General features: G+C 38.3%; 1 protein-coding gene across 3 annotated transcripts in view; it reads left to right on the top strand.

Annotated features, from left to right (window-relative positions):
• SF3B1 (splicing factor 3b subunit 1) overlaps positions 1-18,987 on the top strand; it is a 61,358-nt gene that overhangs the window by 15,387 nt on the left and 26,984 nt on the right. For all 3 annotated transcript variants that reach the window (XM_045480615.1, XM_045480617.1, XM_045480618.1), the window contains exons 2-3: positions 5,216-5,394; positions 17,692-17,858. In XM_045480615.1, the coding sequence (XP_045336571.1) occupies positions 5,367-5,394; positions 17,692-17,858 (195 nt within the window). In that variant the 5' untranslated portion in view covers positions 5,216-5,366. The remainder of the gene's footprint in view (positions 1-5,215; positions 5,395-17,691; positions 17,859-18,987) is intronic.

Genomic DNA, 18,987 nt, shown 5'->3' with positions numbered 1-18,987 from the left:
AGCTTATCTAAGACAGTTTCCTTAAAGTCAATTATTGTGGACTTTCAGCATATCTATAAAAGCTTTCATAGCAAATAAATTGGTATTTATTTGAATAATTAGGGACTGTAGCTTAGCCAAATTCACATATTAGAAGACATCACAGCATTCCAGGCACCTAATGTTTCTGTGCCACAATCCCTTAGCTGTTTGGGACACCTCCTCAGACTTGATTTATATGTGCTGTAACTAGATATTTCAGCATTATGAATCAAAAAGAGCTCTCAGTTGACCTTTAACTAGAAAAATAAACTAATTCATGAATTCACACTAAAAATACTGCTCTTCTATTCTAGTGAGGCTGGAAGGTAGAGAAATCTACCCTAGTTCAAGAAAATCAGTATTATTTAAAGAATGGGCCTTTAGAAGGTTGGAGCTGGAGATAGTTCTGGATTTAGGGTAGCTGTGGGGACTTGAGCAGCAGGAGTTTATGATCCCTCAATCTTATGTCATTCAAGTGACATTTTCCTTTGATTCTTTCTGTTTCAATAGCAACCAGCAAGTTCCTTTCATACTTCCAGTTCAAATTTCCAAGAGAAGGAATCTTGGCCTAGCCAGTAACTTCTTTTTCTGTGGGTAGAATGTCCTGTATTCTAGGCCAGGTTCTAGGTAGCTGGCCAGGTATCTATCTCTTCCAGGAGAACAAGCCAGTGCTGTTTCCCTGAGCAGAGAATTTGGTCAGTTAAGTTGAAGCTAGACATGACAGGCACATTGACAGACATATTTAGAACATCGTCTCAAGGTTATCTTTTTTTTAACTGAGTAATGCGTTAAAATTTCAGAAATAAGACTCGGTAGTTTTGGGATTTTAGGCATAACTGAAAGGGAGATAGAAGTTTTTGGATTTTTGGCTTGGAGTAGGTAGAGTCTGATATTCCTTTGATATAGGAGACTTCTAGGAAACACTGCACATCAAGATTGTGGGCCATTTATCCATGAAAGTCCTTCTTTTACCTCAGAAAAAATGGGCTGGATAAACTGTCAGTGGTCTTCCTATAGCATAGAACTTCAAGGCCTTTACAGTTTTATCCCAAAGGTAATTTGAGAAAATTACATCTAGCATTTAACATTCTGCAAAACTGTTACATCTTGTTTTTTGTCCAGAAAAAATATGTATGCTTGTTGCTTTGCGGTATTTTTTTTGAGACTCAGAAAAGCCAGCCTCCAAGTGCTCCTGATAAGAAAAGGAATGAGGGTGCATGGCTGGCTCAATCAGGAAAGCATGCAACTCTTGATCTCAGGGTCTTAAGTTCAAGCCCCACATTGGGTATAGAGCTTACCTGAAAAGAAAAGGAATAGGGGCACCTGGATGGCTCAGTTGGTTGACTGACTTTGGCTCAGGTCATGATCTCACAGTTGTGGGTTTGAGCCCCATGTTCAGCTTTGTGCTGACAGCGAGGAGCCTGCTTTGGATTCTGTCTCCCTCTCCCTCTTTCCCCTACCCCATATGTATGTGCATGCATGTGTGCTCTCTCTCTCAAAAATAAACATTAAAATTTTGTTTAAATACTTAGAAAAGGAATCGATTTTCCTTTTAATTGGATGTCATCACTGTCAGTTGTTTAGATTATAAAAGTTAGATCCCTTTTCTAACTTTTGGAAAAAAAACTTCACCAGAAAAGGGCAGGAAATGTATTTTAAGTGATATCTGAGTATTATGTATTAATATTGAAAACAGAAAGTAAAAAGTACTTATTGAAAAATCTCTGTTACTTATTGTCTGAATGTCCAAGTCATTGTTTTATTAAAGAGTAATTAGTCCTTAGAAGAAGACTAAAAGAAGGGAATCTCCCTTGATACTTTGGCAAATTTTCTCATGTCTCACTATCCTATATATGCCTTTGCCCTACAAAAGTAACTGAATACCGGGGCGCCTGGGTGGCTCAGTCAGTTGAGCATCCAACTTAGGCTCAGGTCATGATCTCACGGTCTGTGAGTTCGAGCCCCGCGTCGGGTTCTGTGCTGACAGCTCAGAGCCTAGAGACTGCTTTGGATTCTGTCTCCCTCCCTCTCTGCCCCTCCCCCACTCATGCTCTGTCTGTCTCAGAGATAATAAACATTAAAAAAAATTTTTTTTAAAAAGTAACCAAATACCTAGGAACCTAGAGAAATACGCATATAATGCAAACTGGCCAGCAGGTGCAGCTTCTATCTTGGAAAGACAAAGGACATGTGATACCTACTTTGCAGATGCTTTTCATTTCTTTAACACATTTCTTGTGTGTGTTTATAAAAATAATATGTGTTTTTGGCAGAATATCTGGAAAATACTAAAAATTATTTTTATAATTCATAATTTCATCATTCATAAACATCCACTATTAACACTATAGAGAATTTCCTTTGCATATATTTTTACGGGACAGTAATTTCCTTGTGTATACATATTCATCTTTTTTTATAAAGTAGAGCCAAGAAATGCAATGTTTTTGTGATTCTTTTTGTCAACATGGATGTTTTTTAGATTGTTGATTCTTGATGGATAATAACACCCTTCTGTAACTCCTTATTTCACATTCTTTTTGCCTTTCATTATTTAAAATTAAAAAAACCTTTTTTTAATTTTATTTTTGAGAGAGACAGAGCATGAGCGGGAGAGGGGCAGAGAGAGAGAGGGAGACAGAATCTGAAGCAGACTCCAGGCTCTGAGCTATCAGCGCAGAGCCCCATGCACGGCTCTAACTCACGAACCACAAGATCACGACCTAAGCTGAAGTGGGATGCTTAACTGACTGAGCCATCCAGGCACCCCTCCTTTAATTATTTTAAAACATGTTATTTTGTATATATAAAAGTATAATCTATGTTTAGGTTATAAACCATGTAAGTAATATCTGTGGGCCCTCTACCAATCCAAGAACTAGAGTTTATTAATAATTTGTATAATAATCTACATGTTTTCTCTCATCCCCTTCTTCCCCCAACTATAACCTAAATTAAAACAATTAAAAATTGAAAATTTCATCTCATCAGATTGATTTTTTTCACTGATTTGTTACTGAAGTTTCTACTAAGTATTTGTGTTGTGAGTCTTATCACACAGCCAGGTAAACTGTTTTCTTTGTGAAGGCTCTAATCTTAACCCTCACCTGTTTTCTTAGGCTGCTTCCTGTACCAACTTCCCTTCTAAGTTATGTTCTTTTCATTTCTAAAGTCCAAGGCTTGCATTGACACTTCAAAGTTATGCTAGTGTAATGATGCATAGAAAAAGACAGCCATAGGAGTGGCTGGGTGGCTCAGTCGGTTAAGCGTCCGACTTTGGCTCAGGCCGTGATCTCACGGTTTGTGGGTTTGAGCCCTGCCTCGGACTCTGTGCTGACAGCTTGGAGCCTGGAGCCTGCTTCGGATTCTGTGTCTCCTTCTCTCTCTGCCCCTCCCCAACTTGTGCTCTGTCTCTATCAAAAATGAATAAACGTAAAAAAAAAAAATTAAAAAAAGAAAAAGCCATACAATTAACAACTCAGGCAACAACAGATGTTGGTGAGGATGTGGAGAAAGGGGAACCCTCTTACATTGTTCATGGGAATGCTAACTGGTACAGCCACTCTGGAAAATAGTATGGAAGTTCCTCAAAAAATTAAAAATAGAACTACCCTTTGACCAGCAATTGCACTACTAGGTGTTTTTCCAAAGGATATAGGAGTGCTGATTTGAAGGGGCACATGCCCCCCAATGTTTATAGCAGCACTATCGACAATAGCCAAAGTATGGGAAAAGTCCAAATAGCCATTGACTGATGAATGAATAAAGAAGATATGGGACACACACACACACACACACAATGGAATATTACTCGGCAATCAAAAAGAAGTCTTGCCATTTGCAACAATGTGGATGGAACTAGAGTGTGTTATGCTAAGCGAAATAAGTCAGAGAAAGACAAATACATCATTTCATTTCACATATGTGAAATTTAAGATACAAAACAGAAGAACATAAGGGAATCAAAAATAATATAAAAAGAGGTCAACAAACTGTAAGAGACTCTTTTTTTTTTTTTAATTTTTTTTTTCAACGTTTATTTATTTTTGGGACAGAGAGAGAGCATGAATGGGGGAGGGGCAGAGAGAGAGGGAGACACAGAATCGGAAACAGGCTCCAGGCTCTGAGCCATCAGCCCAGAGCCCGACTCGGGGCTCGAACTCATGAACCGCGAGATCGTGACCTGGCTGAAGTCGGACACTTAACCGACTGCGCCACCCAGGCGCCCCAAGAGACTCTTAAATACAGAGAACAAACTGAGGGTTGCTGGCAGGTTGTTGGGTGGGGGGATGGGCTAAAGGGATGAGGGGCATTAAGGAGGACACTTGTTGGGATGAGCACTGGGTGTTATATGTGATGAATTACTAAATTCTGTTCCTGAAATTATTATTATACTATATGTTAACTAACTTGGATTTAAATTAAGATAATCACCCTTTACACAAAGAGTGAAAAACCAATATAATACCAACAATAGAACCTTTATGAGCTGTCAAAAAAATAAAAAGAAAAAGCCATATTCTGATCTTTTAAAAGTTCCTGATTTCAGAATTTAGGATTAAGAGAGGCATTTCATCAGTGTTAATGCTGATGATCAGTGGTTTTCTAAGAACCTATAAAGTTAAAAGGCTTTTAGGGTGGCAAAGTTCCTGCTGTGTAATTTAGAAACTGTGTGACCTTGCACAATTTATATATACCCCCGCCCTAGTTTTTCTCTTATTTCTTAAATGGGATTAGCAACAACTTGTCTACTTTACTAGGTTGTTTGTAAGGTAAACAGTGCTTGGAAATACAATGTTGTAAATGAAACTCCTACCCAGATGGTAATTTTTTTTTGAAGGAAAATCTTGAATTTCAGCACGTAGGACGTGACTGCTTATAGGACTGTTTCTACAGCTAATCACTGCAACAGCTGAGAGACAGATGCTAAGGAAAGCTTTTGTCTTGCACCAAGACACCTTCCGGTCTATTTGGAGAAAATAAATTGGAGGTCTGAGGTTTCTCCCAGCCATGAAATCCGTAGTGTTTCTTACTGTACACTGTTCTCGCGTAATCCACCTTCCTCCAGGGCAAACTTACTCCCTTAAAGACGTTATGGGCCGCCAGGCCATTTTCTCGGTCACCACGAAAACCGCCTCCGGCCCAACATTAGCTCCTCCCCCACCCCCACAATACATCTCTCTGTTCCTTCTAGGTGGCTACTCTTGTCACGTGTCGCCCAACGGAGCGCGCTCCCGCTTGGCGCATGCGCAGAGAGTATCTCCCAGCTATTTTTCTCCGTGGCAGCGGCGGCGAGCGGAAGTTCTTGGGAGCGCCAGTTCCGTCTGTGTGTTCGAGTGGACAAAATGGCGAAGATCGCCAAGACTCACGAAGGTAAGCCGTCTTTCCCTAGTTATGTGTATTCTCTGCTGCCTAGCCAGCCAAGAGTCAGTTTTCCTAGGCTTTGTCTCGTCGTGTGGTTTCTTTTGTAGGGTGCCGAGCCCGCGCTTGGGGGCCTTGGTCGTCGTCTTCGCACAAGCGGCGCAGGCCACTGCCCCACGTAATGGCGTCCTACTTAAACACAGCCGGCAGGCGCTTTGTTCCGTGTTTGGGTCTTGCTCCTTCAGAGTTGCTTCGCTTTTCTGACCAGAAGGCCGCATTTAAACGGATCGCTAAGGAGTAGTCCAGGGCAAGGGATCGGGGAAACGGGCGTGAAAGCAAAAAGTCTCCCTCGCCTCTCAGAACTATTGGCCGTTTGTGCAAATGAGTCTGGAGAGCACTGAAATACGGCAGCCGCTTTTTGGGCGGCCCCCAAATCGAATTTAACCTAACCATTACTTTTAACTTTGGCTAATTTGTGTGTCTTCAGGCGTCAAAGATACTTTGGGTTTTTTGTACGAAGTGATTTGGGAATATTTGTGGTATATTGGTCTTTTTCTTTGGAGACTGGATTATTGGTGGAAGCGGGAAAGGCACATTTATATTAATGGCCAAAGCTTTCGAGGTAGGCGATCATTTTATGAAAGATGGAGAATATAAAGCTAGGAAAATGTTGAGAATAGGCTGGAGTCCTTTAGGGAATATCCAGAAATGGCAGGTAATAGGGTCACTTCAGAAAAGATGAGGCGTGGGAATTTGGGACTGCATTCCTTGGTTTCTAACGTGAAATCTGAAGTGTTTTTCAAACACGAGGCTTCCAAGAGAATCGGTTATTTCACTCGTCGTTTCCAAGTGCCTGGCTCAGTATAGTGGAGTAACCAAGACAAAGGCCGTCAAAAGTTTTACAGTCTAGTAGGGAAACAGATGTGTGTACGTTTTCATCCTTTTATGAGGCAAATGAATGCTTAAATAGAAATACAAGCAACATGTTCTGAGATCCTGGGTAACGGAGTGATTAATTTATGCTTAGGACTGTTTCATAGAGGAGGTGACGTGTCCCTGGTGTAAAAAAGTGCGTTTTAAATTAGGGGAGGACATTTGAGTCTGAGAGACATCTTATCTTGTAAGGAGTCAGGGAGTCATGAAAGTTTGTTTGAGTGGTGGACTGTGGCAGGGAGAGAGAGTTCAAGGAGGGAAAAATGTCCATGGATCTGGAAAGGTTGGTTGGGACTAGAACGTGAATGATATCAAATAGTTGTTACCCACCAGAACCGAAGTCCAGCTTTCTGCAACTTCTAAAACATGCTAATCAATTGGCAATGACTTTAAATATTCCTCTTGTTGATGGTAGGTATTTAGGATTTATACACTGTTTTAACTCAGAAGTGTTTTTAGGCACTTTTTCTTTAAACTAACTCAGACATACTTTTTGCAAAATAATTAGAAAATGTAAAGATGGTGCTATTCTTGTTCCTTCAGGAGTAGGTTGTTCATTTGGGGCATTTTGTGGCTTTGTTTTTTGGTATCCTTATCATAAGATACTTTTAGACAGGAAAATGAAAATTCTGATCAGTTTTCCTGCATTGTTTGAAACCCAGTTAAAAGCTTTGGTCTGCAGAAGATTGAAATTCATTGGCCAAATTTTTGTCATTTTATTTGGGACTGTACTGTGAATACGAAATAACTGATGCTGTAAAGAAAGTATAGGAGTGTTCAGGTAACATGAGAGCACTGTGTACAAGACATTTTCCATCACTGTATGACACTGAAGATGATAAATGTTTACTGGAAATACAATATTTACATAGTTTCTTACTCCCTTATGACATTTACCTTGACAACCGTAGTTCATTATCGTGCATCTCTTTTCCCTTGATAAGTCATCTCTGATAATCTGGAGCAGAATTCTTGGTGGGGCTTTTGTTTTTGTTTTCATTTTGATGCCACTGTAGCACTTTATAAATATTAGAATATTGGGTTAAGATTTTTTTCTTCTACTTTGAGATTGTTGTGTATAGGAAATGTACCTTCGTATCCCCGTATCTAGTGCCTAATGGGTACTGAATATTAACATTTATTGAGAGATTATGCTGGAAATATTAAAAGTTTCACAGAATGCGGTTACTTAAACTGACCTTTGATTGAGTAGGTTTGGATGCATCTGTTTGGCTGAGGTAGGTGGGAAGACTTAGTAACAACATATTAGAAATTTTCTGGGCTGAAAGGAAAAAATGTCAGGTAAGCATCAAATTCAAGAAGGCTTTAAACACTGATCTAGGTTTGAGGTGGCTTTCCAGTGACTACAGTAGTGCCTCCTCCTTCTCCCAGGTAACAAGTTACTTCTGCACTTCAGGAAAGTCATTGGTTGCAGTGTGAGGAATGACAGTAAGAGCAACAATTCTTAGGCTAGTGAAGTAGTTGTCTGAAGAACTTGACTTTGAGCCTGAGTGGGGTAACTTTTAAAAATGTGCAGAGTACTTGTTTTAGAATTGTCCATCATCATGTTGCTTTTTTAAATACATACTCTAATCTTTTTATCCCTGAATGTTGCTGGTAAAAACCTTACTTTGTTGTACTTTATAATTTATTTATTGTTTATTAAAAAAGATTTTTTTAATGTTTAGTTTTGAGAGAGGCAGAGTGTGAGCAGGGGAGGGGCAGAGATGGAGACACAGAATTTGAAGCAGGCTCTAGGCTCTGAGTGGTCAGCAAAGAGCCCAATGCAGGGCTCGAACCTATGAACTGTGAGATCATGACCGGAACTGAAGTGGGACTTTTAACTGACTGAGCCATCCAGGTGCCTCTGTAATTTATTTTTAAAGTAATGGCTGCATCAGTTTTTTTACTTGAATTTGGTGAGTTAAATAAAATTGTATTCTTTTTTCTTTTTAAAGTTTATTTTGAGGGGCGCCTGGGTGGCTCAGTCGGTTAAGCGGCCAACTTCGGCTCAGGTCGTGATCTCGCAGTCCGTGAGTTCAAGCCCCACGTTGGGCTCTGTGCTGACAGCTTAGAGCCTGGAGCCTGTTTCACATTCTGTGTCTCCCTCTCTCTGAACCCTCCCCTGTTCATGCTCTGTCTCTCCCTGTCTCAAAAATAAATAAAACGTTAAAAAAAATTAAAAAAAAAAGTTTATTTTGAGAGATAGCTTGATCAGGGGATGGACAGAGAGAGAGACTCTCAAGCAGGCTCCCGTACTGCTTGCGCAGAGCCCAGCATTGGGCTTGAACTCATGAACCACAAAATCATTACCTGAACTGAAATCAAGCGGTGGACGCTTAACCGACTGAGCCACCCGGGCTCAGTGGTACTGTATTCGAGCTGAAGTAGGTTCTTTCCTGTGTGGTTCTTTTCACACAGCTATTAGCTCCCATCATTGAGCCAAACTGGTAACTTTTTTTTTTCTTGCTGTGGTATTCCTTTTGAATATTTCTATTAGGGTCAGCCCTTAACATCCTTTTTAAGCAACCGGATTGTTTTTTATCCTGGTGGCTTGCATTTGCTATAAAAAGAGCTGGACTCGGGGCGCCTGGGTGGCGCAGTCGGTTAAGCGTCCGACTTCAGCCAGGTCACGATCTCGCGGTCCGTGAGTTCGAGCCCCGCGTCGGGCTCTGAGCTGATGGCTCAGAGCCTGGAGCCTGTTTCCGATTCTGTGTCTCCCTCTCTCTCTGCCCCTCCCCCGTTCATGCTCTGTCTCTCTCTGTCCCAAAAATAAATAAACGTTGGAAAAAAAAAAAAAAAAAAAAGAGCTGGACTTGTTCAAACAATAAAATCTTTCGGACCTTCCTGCATGTTGTGTCAAGGGTATACAGTTAATTAATGTGCATAATGTTGCTATCCAGCAGTTCCTATATTAACTTTGGCAAACAAACACAATCTGTTCTCTCAGAAAGGGGAAAGTAGATTATCCTAAAATCTCACATATTGGCTTGTTTTGTCACTGTCCCTTAAGTGGATTTTTGGGGGACATCTCAGAGGTGAGTTTTTCCCCCCTAAATTTTTGTATTCAGAATGTCCAGAATGGTCATCTTACTTTTCATTTACTGAGATTTTTATTTTTCTGTGTTCAGAATAGTTTTGGTTTTGTAGACTTCCAGTATGAATGTTGCTAGTAAAAATAAAAATGAAAACAAATTGCTTAAAGACTTTGAAAAAGATTTTTTTCCTGTATAATCATTTAAGAGTTGATATAAGTAATGCTAATTAGGAATTAGTCATTTAGGAATTGATGTCTCTAGTGTTCAGTAAAATAAGTTGTCACTATAATGCGTTTTCTTGTTTGGGGTTTGTTTAAGGAAAAGACTGAAAGCTGTGATACAGAATATACTTGGTGTTTTCTGGATCTCTTTTAGAGGCGTCACATGTGATAAATCCTTGCTCAGTACTTGTCTCTGCTTTTTGGGAGAATAGGTAACATTTATGGACCAGACTAATGTGTCAGTAACATCCAAAGGCTGTATGTCTGTAACATAATGAACAGTGACTAGAATATTGCAAATCATCCAAATTAAAAATGAGGAATAAAAAGACACATCTGGGGCACCTGTGTGGCTTAGTTGGTTAAGCATCCAACTCTTGATTTCTGCTTAGGTCATGATCTCACAGCTTGTGAGATCAAGCCCCATGTCAGGCTCTCCACTGACAGCACAGATTCACTCTTTCTCCCTATCTCTATGCCCTAGCCCCCACCTCCCGATAAATAAATATTAAAAAAAAAAAAAAGACACCGCAAGCAGTAGAAAGTGCTACGTGCCAGATTTAGCAATAATCTGGGGCATGGAAAAAAGGCATAGAAGGGGAAACCAGTAGAGAGAATTGGTGGGGAGCAGTTAAACAGTTGTATCAGATGTGACCAGTTGTGGTTTATCTCCGAGTTTGATATTTAGGTCTTGGATTATAAACAGTAGGCTAGATAATTAGGGCTTAGGTTAGATTATAAACAGTGGGCTAGATGTTGACTCTCTTAAGACCCCTAGGGGGCGCCTGGGTGGCTCAGTCGGTTAAGCGCCCAACTTCGGCTCAGGTCACGATCTCGCGGTCGGTGAGTTCGAGCCCCGCGTCGGGCTCTGGGCTGATGGCTCAGAGCCTGGAGCCTGCTTCCGATTCTGTGTCTCCCTCTCTCTCTGCCCCTCCCCCGTTCATGCTCTGCCTCTCTCTGTCTCAAAAATAATAAAATAAACATTAAAAAAAAATTTTTTTAAAAATAAAAAGACCCCTAGTTCTGCATTACTCCTTGAACAATAGTCAAAGTCAACTCCCAGATAAAACATTTGATGTGTTTATGTCAAAAATGTTTGCAATTTTAACATCACTTTTTTTCTGATTATAACAGTAATGTGATTTTTAAGAAAATGCAAAGTGGAAATCAATTTTAAATGAATTGAGGGGCGCCTGGGTGGTTCAGTCGGTTAAGCGTCCGACTTTGGATCAGGTCATGATCTCACGGTCCGTGAGTTTGAGCCCCGCATCGGGCTCTGTGCTGACAGCTCAGAGCCTGGAGCCAGTTTCAGATTCAGTGTCTCCCTCTCTCTCTGCCCCTCCCCTGTTCATGCTCTGTCTCTTTCTGTCTCAAAAATAAATAAACGTTAAAAAAAAAAAATTAAAAAAAAATGAGATACCAAGTGAGCTGGCTCACAAATTTATTCATTAATACACAGTTAATTTATACCTATCTTTTAGGGAAGGATTTGTTCGTTGATAGTTGAAAGCCTGCTTAAGATCCAGAAATCCCCTCCAAAAAGAGGGGAGTTTCACTTGAATAATATTTATTTTCTGTAGATCATTGGAACAAATTTATTTTTGAAATGTATGTTTATATCTTAACATTTGTTAAGATTTTACATTATCATCAGCAAAATAAATAAAGCCAGAAAAGAAAAGAAATGACAAGGTGGAGAAGAGTTGGACTTTTAAGGTTGAACATATTACATAGAAAAGCTAAAAAAAACAAAAAAAATCTGTTTACATCTAGCAAAGGATTCCATTTCAATGAAGAGAGAGTTTTTATTTTTCTGTTTCATGGGATCACAAGCCTTGGTTTCAAGGGGCTAGCAGAAAGAAGAACCAAAAATGAGGAAAAAGAAAAACTTCAGAAAAACACGCTTAAAATTTTTAAACTTTTTATTGAACACTGCAAACATATACAGAAATAGAACAATGAAACGAATCCACATGTTGCACCCATCACCTAGCTTCAACAGTTATAAACATGAGTCCACTTTTGTTTAACCTGTATTCTGGTCTCTACCACCCTTCCCATTATTTTGAGGCAAATCCCAGACGTATTATTTTATCCATACATTTTTCAGTGTGTGTCTCTAAAATGTAACGACTTTGGGGGCGCCTGGGTGGTTGAGCGCCTGACTCTTGATTTCAGTTCAGGTCAGTATGTCACGGTTTGGTTTGTGGGATTGAGCACTGCCCAGCGCCCCCCCCCCCCCCCCCCCACTTTGCACTGACAGCTTGGAGCCTGCCTGAGATTCTCTCTCCCGCTCTCCGCCCCTCCCCCACTCACACATGCTGTCTCATTCTCAAAATAAACTAAAAAAAATAAAATTTAACAACTTTATTTTTAATGCTTATTTATTTTTTTGAGAGTGTGCAAATGAGCATGTGTGCCTGAGTGCTGGCAGCATACAGCCCGACTTGTGGGGAGGGGGCCCAATCCCATGAACAGTGAGATCATGACCTGAGCCAAAATCAAAAGTCTGATGCTCGCCTGACTGAGCCACCCAGGCACCCTTAAAATGTAAAGACTTTAAAAAAAATACCATTTTTGCACCTAAAATTAATATAACAAAATATATTTTTGTTTTATTTATTGCCTTATAAAACTTTTTTTTACAGTTTGTTTAAGTTCCGAATAAATCCCATACAGGGATTAGTCTTAAATCTTTATGTTCCTCCTCCATGTTTCTTTTTCCTTGCAATTTATTTGTTGCAGCGCCCTTACCTTGTAGTTTCCCATAGTCTGCAGGGAAAAGGAAAGAGGGCAGTGAAAACCCCCATGGCTGCCTCTAAGACTCTCCTCACTGCTGCTGCAGTTAAGATGTCGGGAGGCCCACAAGTAAGGGAGGTGCCAAGAAAATTATTGGATTTAGGAATGAACACAGTTCTGAAATCATACTTCAGGGTTAGGTTGGACTAGCCATGGCAAGGAAATCTTACAAAGGATTTGTAAAATCAGGTTCCTCTCCCACTATAATACTAACGGCAATGAATGTACTCTCACAGTTTTTCTAACAGGTTTACCTTCTACCTGAAGTAGTTTTGCATGAGTCCCTGTGATATTAGTATCTTAAAATGGGAACATCAGCTTAAGAAAAACCTCATTCTCAACTATTTACCCTCAGGGCTCCTCATTTAGTGAGGCTCTTTACAGACTGGTGTACAAGTCTAATGCTTAATTAGTACTTTGTTTTCTTGTCTAATAAGACTTTTTAGTTTTTTATAAACCACTATCAGACTGTACCATCTATGGATTGAAGGACAATCCATAACTTCAGTTTTAGAATTCCAAATATGCTGTCATGATGGGGAATTCCTGCTTTGTTTTTAAGTTTTCAGCACCAGTAACGAAGATTTGTACTGTATATGGTCCCCCTCCTCTCACTTCTTCAGAGATTTTACTGAAATAGGAGAATGGTTGGGTGGGGAACAGAAGTAAAACTTTAATCTGGAAAATCAGATAATTTAGGAACCCACACTAGATACATCTGCCTCCTGATAACCTCCCCTTTTTTAACACCATTAAACTGGAATTAGCTTTTCTTCATTTTACTTGTTCTGTTAATTTCCTCCATTTCATCTCTCAAAATGATTCTTTCTCTGTTATACAGAATAGTTCAGTTCTCTTCTGTGCTCAGACTTGTGTAAGTAAATCCACCAAAAGGACTTTGTAAGTTTCTTTTATTTATTTTTTGAGAGAGAGGGAGAGATCACGAGCACGCAAGCCAGGGAGGGGCAGAGAGAGGGAGAGGGAAATCATAAGCAGGCTGCACTGTCAGCGCAGAGACATAGGCTTGAGCTCATGAACTGTGAAATTACAATCTGAGCCAAAACCAAGAGATGCTTAACCACCTGAACCACCCAGACACCTCTGTAAGTTTCTTTTAAACACATACTGTTTTAAGACCTAGCAGACTAGATATTTATCTATAAAGAATAGGTATTTACCCAAGTGCTATTAAATCCTGTATTAACATAAAAACCTGTATGTGAATGTTCTTATAGCAGCCTTATTTGTAATCTTTACAGACTGCAAGCAACCTGAATGCTGTAGTACATAGGAATACTACTTGATAATGAGAAATATTGATTAACATATCTTGAAGACTGGAATATTTAAGGGTTCAGATGGATTAGAGTGCCAGCTCTTGGCAGTTGTATGTGTGCCCATGAGGAGCTCCTAGTGTCTTGTCCAGTGACTAGCAGACCATATCCATTTTTCTTCATCTTCACATCTGAATGTCTCAACTACAGGGAGTCTGAATTGGAAAGGAATTAGGAATAGAGGATTTGTTCATGTTGGTTATAAATGAAGTAGGGAGAGATTAGCATAAACATTTCCTCCTTTCTCTGCTTCAAGTCTTTTATTTAACATTTTGGCCCTCTGGTTATTCTTTTTTGTATGCTGCCTCATTTTTTTTAATCCCATTGTTGCTAACAAATCTTAGCATTTGTTGTCAGAAATGATCTATTTACTTACGTTTAGTCAATTAAAGTACAGGAATATCTGCATGCCAGTAGCTATAATTTTGTGTGCGACAACTTTGAAAATAAGAGATGATTTTGTCTTTCCCAGAGGTGCAAAATGTTTATAAAATTTTGGAAAAATTTTTAATGACTTCTGATTGAAAGTTACCTTTTAATTATGAAATAGTGTAACATTACAGAAAAGTACAGGAAAAATAATGAATATTGCTCAGATTTACCAGTTCTCAATATTTTGCCATATTTGTGCCATAGATTTTATTTATTTTGTAAACAAAATATCATACTCATAATAACTTGATTATACATTTTATAAATGTTTATAAGTGAAATGATACATTTGTTTGCTTATAAATATTGAGTGTGTTCTATTTCATATTTTGGCACATAGTTTACTAAATAATTACTGAGTTTTAATTGTCATTTATTTGCATAACTGCTGAATGTTGGGGAATCTGTTGTCTTAATTTTGTGGATGTGATGCTTATGTAAATGTGCTGCAGTTTACAATGCATAAATAAAACTTACAAGGTATATAGAATTTTTATCCGTAATTTCAAGCAGATATAGTACCTGGTTTGCATATACAACTTGTAGAAGTTTACTAATGAATTCCCTTCAGAATTAATTAACTACAGAGAGCTGCCTAGCCCCTAGGTGATTTTGTTACCACATTTTATTTAATAGGAATCCAGTTATAAAATACATAGAGTTTATACAAACACAAATTCAATATTTTGAGTATTTTTGTAATTAGAAAACTCTGTTGCTTATCCTTAAGTACATAAAATCAGTAGGTAAGATTGAATAGATGAAAGTAATTCCTGAATAAATGTATTATCCAAATAGTGTACTAGCTGCTGTAAACTTCTAGAAGAATCCTTTCAAAGGAAAATAAAACCGTAATGTATAATGTGTGTGTGTGAAGGGGGGGGAGGGTAAGCTGCCTAATATGTATGCTGTGATGTGGTTTTTATGAAACAGCACCTCTTTATTGCTTTTTTGTTGTGTATGAGCTAGAAAAAAGTATAACATGTCCCAAATTGGAAATTTTAAAGTAAAGGTAGGCTGGAGCTGGAAGTCGAGGGCCATGTACAAGTTTCCTGGAGTGTTTGTTACTGATATAGAAACGTGGGCTCTCTCTCTCTCTCTCTCCCTTTTTTTCTTTTAAAGAAAAATGGAAGTATAAAATTGGGTTTATTCACAAAATATATATTGATGAAGAAACCTGGGCTCTGAAGTTGGTGGTTACAACTTAATGGGTCTGAGGCATGGGAGTCAGTCCTTGTAACAGGTGCCCCAGGTGACTTTAATGTAGGTTGTTAGTAGACTACACTGATGCTGTAGAGGGGAGATTGCAGATTATTTGGCTGGCCTGATTCACCATTGTGTGTTCTATCTGGATCCTGATGGCAGTAGCATTTGTGGTCCATGAAAAGAACTTGTTTACTTAAAGGTGATCCATGCATCTAGCGGTTTAAAAATATATATATATTTTTAATGTTCTTCTCAAACGTTTAAGAAATGGAAATTTTTGGAAAGAAAAAAGAAAAGGCTTAATCTCTAGTCACCCTTTAGCCAGTCTTTTTATCCACTGAGGTTTCTTCTGTGCTCCAGGACAAAAAGTTTCAGGGGTGAGTGAGGGGAGCAAATGTGGATTTAAGACTTCTAAAAAATATATACTACTTCAAATAGAAACAGAAGTAGATTAGTAAAATAATAGTAAAATAAACCACCCAGCTCACATGACAATGTTTCGATTTGTGATTACTCATGGTGGGGGCCTCTGGCCACCTGGGCTGCTGTAATGGTTTTGAGGGGAGAGATGCAGGAAAATGTAGCAACTGTGGAGATGATAGTGCTGTGGATACACCATAAGAATTTTGAGATGTGGTTACAAACTGGAGCTGCTAAGTTCAGTGGTAAACCCTGTGCCATTATTTTGAGTTTCTGAGACTTGGTCCCACAGTTACATGGCCCAGCTGTACTTTGGACTAGATCATGCTATTATATTTTCTGCTTTAAACCATACCCTTCTTGAACAGTGGAGGTTTTTCTCCCTTTGCTGAGGGTGTGGAGTTGGGCATTTGAATCTTTTTCTTTTGGTCTTTGCAAACTAGTAAATGAGCTTTTTTAAAGTGCCTGGTGTCAAAGGGTTTTGATTCAGTTGAAGGTAATAAGCCTGCAAAAATTGAAACATCTATTTGTTAAGCTACAAAAGAAACCAGTAGCTGTAAAAAGTTTTGTTTCTTAAAACACCTAGGTATTCAGATTATTACAATGAAACATTAGTTTGGAATTTAAAGTTAGCTGGTATTAGGAAAGACCAGAAAAAAGTTTGGAAGGCTAGTCTATTTAAAAGAGACTACTACAACTCAGTGCCTTGCCAGGTTCTTGATGGAATCATGGACCAAAGAAGAGAACATCTAGAAAGGTTGTTACTAGTATGATGATTTCTTGAGTCTGTTAATACTATTTTGATTATATAGGAGAATGGCTTAGACTTGTAAATACATGCTGAAATAGTAGGGGTTTTAAATGGTGTAGAAAAGTCATGTACATATATAATATTTGCTATATCTCATATATATGTAAACACTTGATGAAAATAGGTGAATACTATGTAGATGTTCATTGTATGTTTTAATTTTTTTTTAGTCTTGAAAAATGTCAAAATTAAAAATAGGGAAGTTTGGGAATCGGTTGAGAACTTCATTCATCAAATGTCCATCTTCTAAATGTCAGACCAATGGATAGAAAGAACACAGTGCCTGGAGGGTGAGATGTGGCAAGAGTTAATTCATTGGTGGAGTGCTTAAGTGTTTCATGTTCATTATCTCATTTAATCCTTAAAAAAAAACTTCAAGTTGTAGGAAACTGAGACACAGAGGTGAAATAACATTAATTAGTAGAGAAAGCCTTTATTTGAAGGCAGACATTTTGGTTCCAGAGCTCAGACTCTTAATCATAAAACTAATGTCATGGTAGTTGCAGCCAAACTGTGTAGGGCTCTGAATTCTAGGCTAAAGAATTTACACTTTATCCTTTATTATTTTACTGCCAGGAGTGTAATCCTAGATGTTTAGGACATCACCTGGGAGCTTGTTAGGAATGCAGAAACTTGGGTCTGATCCAGGCCTACTGCATTTTGACAAAATCTAGAGACCATTTGTTGCACATTCTATGTAGTTTGAGACCCACACTCCATAGTACTGTTGTGTTTGCATTTCTGGTATTGTTGAGTTTAAATTATCTTGAATATTGTTCTTAGTCCCTAAACAACATTGACAGTATTATTTTTTCATTTGGGAAAAGGTTTGGAATTCAACAATAGCTTATACTTTGGTAACCCATTCTTAAGGTAAGAATCGTTTGTGGTTGATGAAATGGTAAGCATATCTTCTGTATACTAGTATTGTCTGTTGAGGTTGAGGTGTATTAAGTGTATTAAAAATCAGTACTAGGAATAGTTCTACTAACTCCTTATGTATTATAATTATTTTAAAGTTTATGTATTTAGAAGACTACTTTGATAATTTCTACTAGAGAACTGCATTGTGTTGGGTCTGTTTAGAAAATTAAGAAAATCTTAATTTCTTACAGATATTGAAGCACAGATTCGAGAAATTCAAGGCAAGAAGGCAGCTCTTGATGAAGCTCAAGGAGTGGGCCTTGATTCTACAGGTTATTATGACCAGGAAATTTATGGTGGAAGTGACAGCCGCTTTGCTGGATATGTGACATCAATTGCTGCAACTGAACTTGAAGATGTGAGTTACCAAGTGTACAAGAGTCAAGTATTTTTTTAACAAAGAGCAAGAAATATAAAGGAATTTTCTCCTCTCATTTAATCTGGGAAGATTTGGGGCGTTGGGAAATCTTTCTTTTGAAGGATAAAACTATTAGGTGTCCTTCCTCTGTAAGATCCAGAAACTTCTAGAAGTGATCAGTTCTCAATCTTTATGTTAAAACTAGTTTATCTAGTAAAGGACCTGCAAATCATTAACCATTGTAAAATAAATCCCTATTGTGACCTATTGAGCTCTAGAGTAGCCAGTGTGAGTCAGCTTTCTTGTAGATAGCCATCTGTCCTTGCCACTTTTGACTTCAGACTTATGCTTGATGTTGTGTGTTTTTTCCCTTTGGTGTCTTAATATGAATGGAATGATGCTAATGGACTTTTTCATTTACTCTGGAGGATGACTACCCACTTCTTATTTTGAAATATATCCTTCAAAATGTTTTTGTATATTCCATAGAGCTTATTTTGTCAGGCCATGCCAAACATCCATATTTGGTGAAATAGTCATTTTTGTGTGATTCAGTAGTAAACATTTTATGTTATAGATTATCAAACTTGTTTTTGTGAAATTCAAGCCACATTTTTAGTTGGCACTTTTTTCTTTTAAGAAAAATTTAATAAAAGTTCCAAAGGTACAATTTCCAGAGACTAGTCAGGCTTCTGTTAGCATTATTAGACCTTCATGGTAAAACACAGTGATGGCTATATGTTCCCAGAAGCTGAGGAAATTGTGATTTCATTTTTGACTAAAATAAATGAGGTGTTAAGATCTTGGGAGTTAATGCACTGTTGCACTTCTTACAGTAGTAAAGTAAGAATATCACTTTGGTCTGTTTAAACATACTGCTAAGGAAACAAATACATTTAAAATTAATTACATCTTATTTGTGTTAAATCATGTTTAAAAAAAAAATTGAGTGAAAAAAAACAAGGAGGGGCTCCTAGCTGGCTCAAGTAGAACATGCAGCTCTTGATCTTGGGGCGGTAAGTTTGAGCCCCACGTTGGGTGTAGTGATTACTTAAAAGTAAAATCATTTAAAAAAAATCAAGGAAACTGGAGAGTTTTAAATAAGCTGTTTGCAGTTTACAAATTTGAA

The sequence above is a fragment of the Leopardus geoffroyi genome, chromosome C1, assembly GCF_018350155.1.
Source record: "Leopardus geoffroyi isolate Oge1 chromosome C1, O.geoffroyi_Oge1_pat1.0, whole genome shotgun sequence".
NCBI classification, from domain to species: Eukaryota; Metazoa; Chordata; class Mammalia; order Carnivora; family Felidae; genus Leopardus; species Leopardus geoffroyi.
Note: the sequence above shows the minus strand (reverse complement) of the source record. Positions and strands in the feature narration are given on the sequence as shown.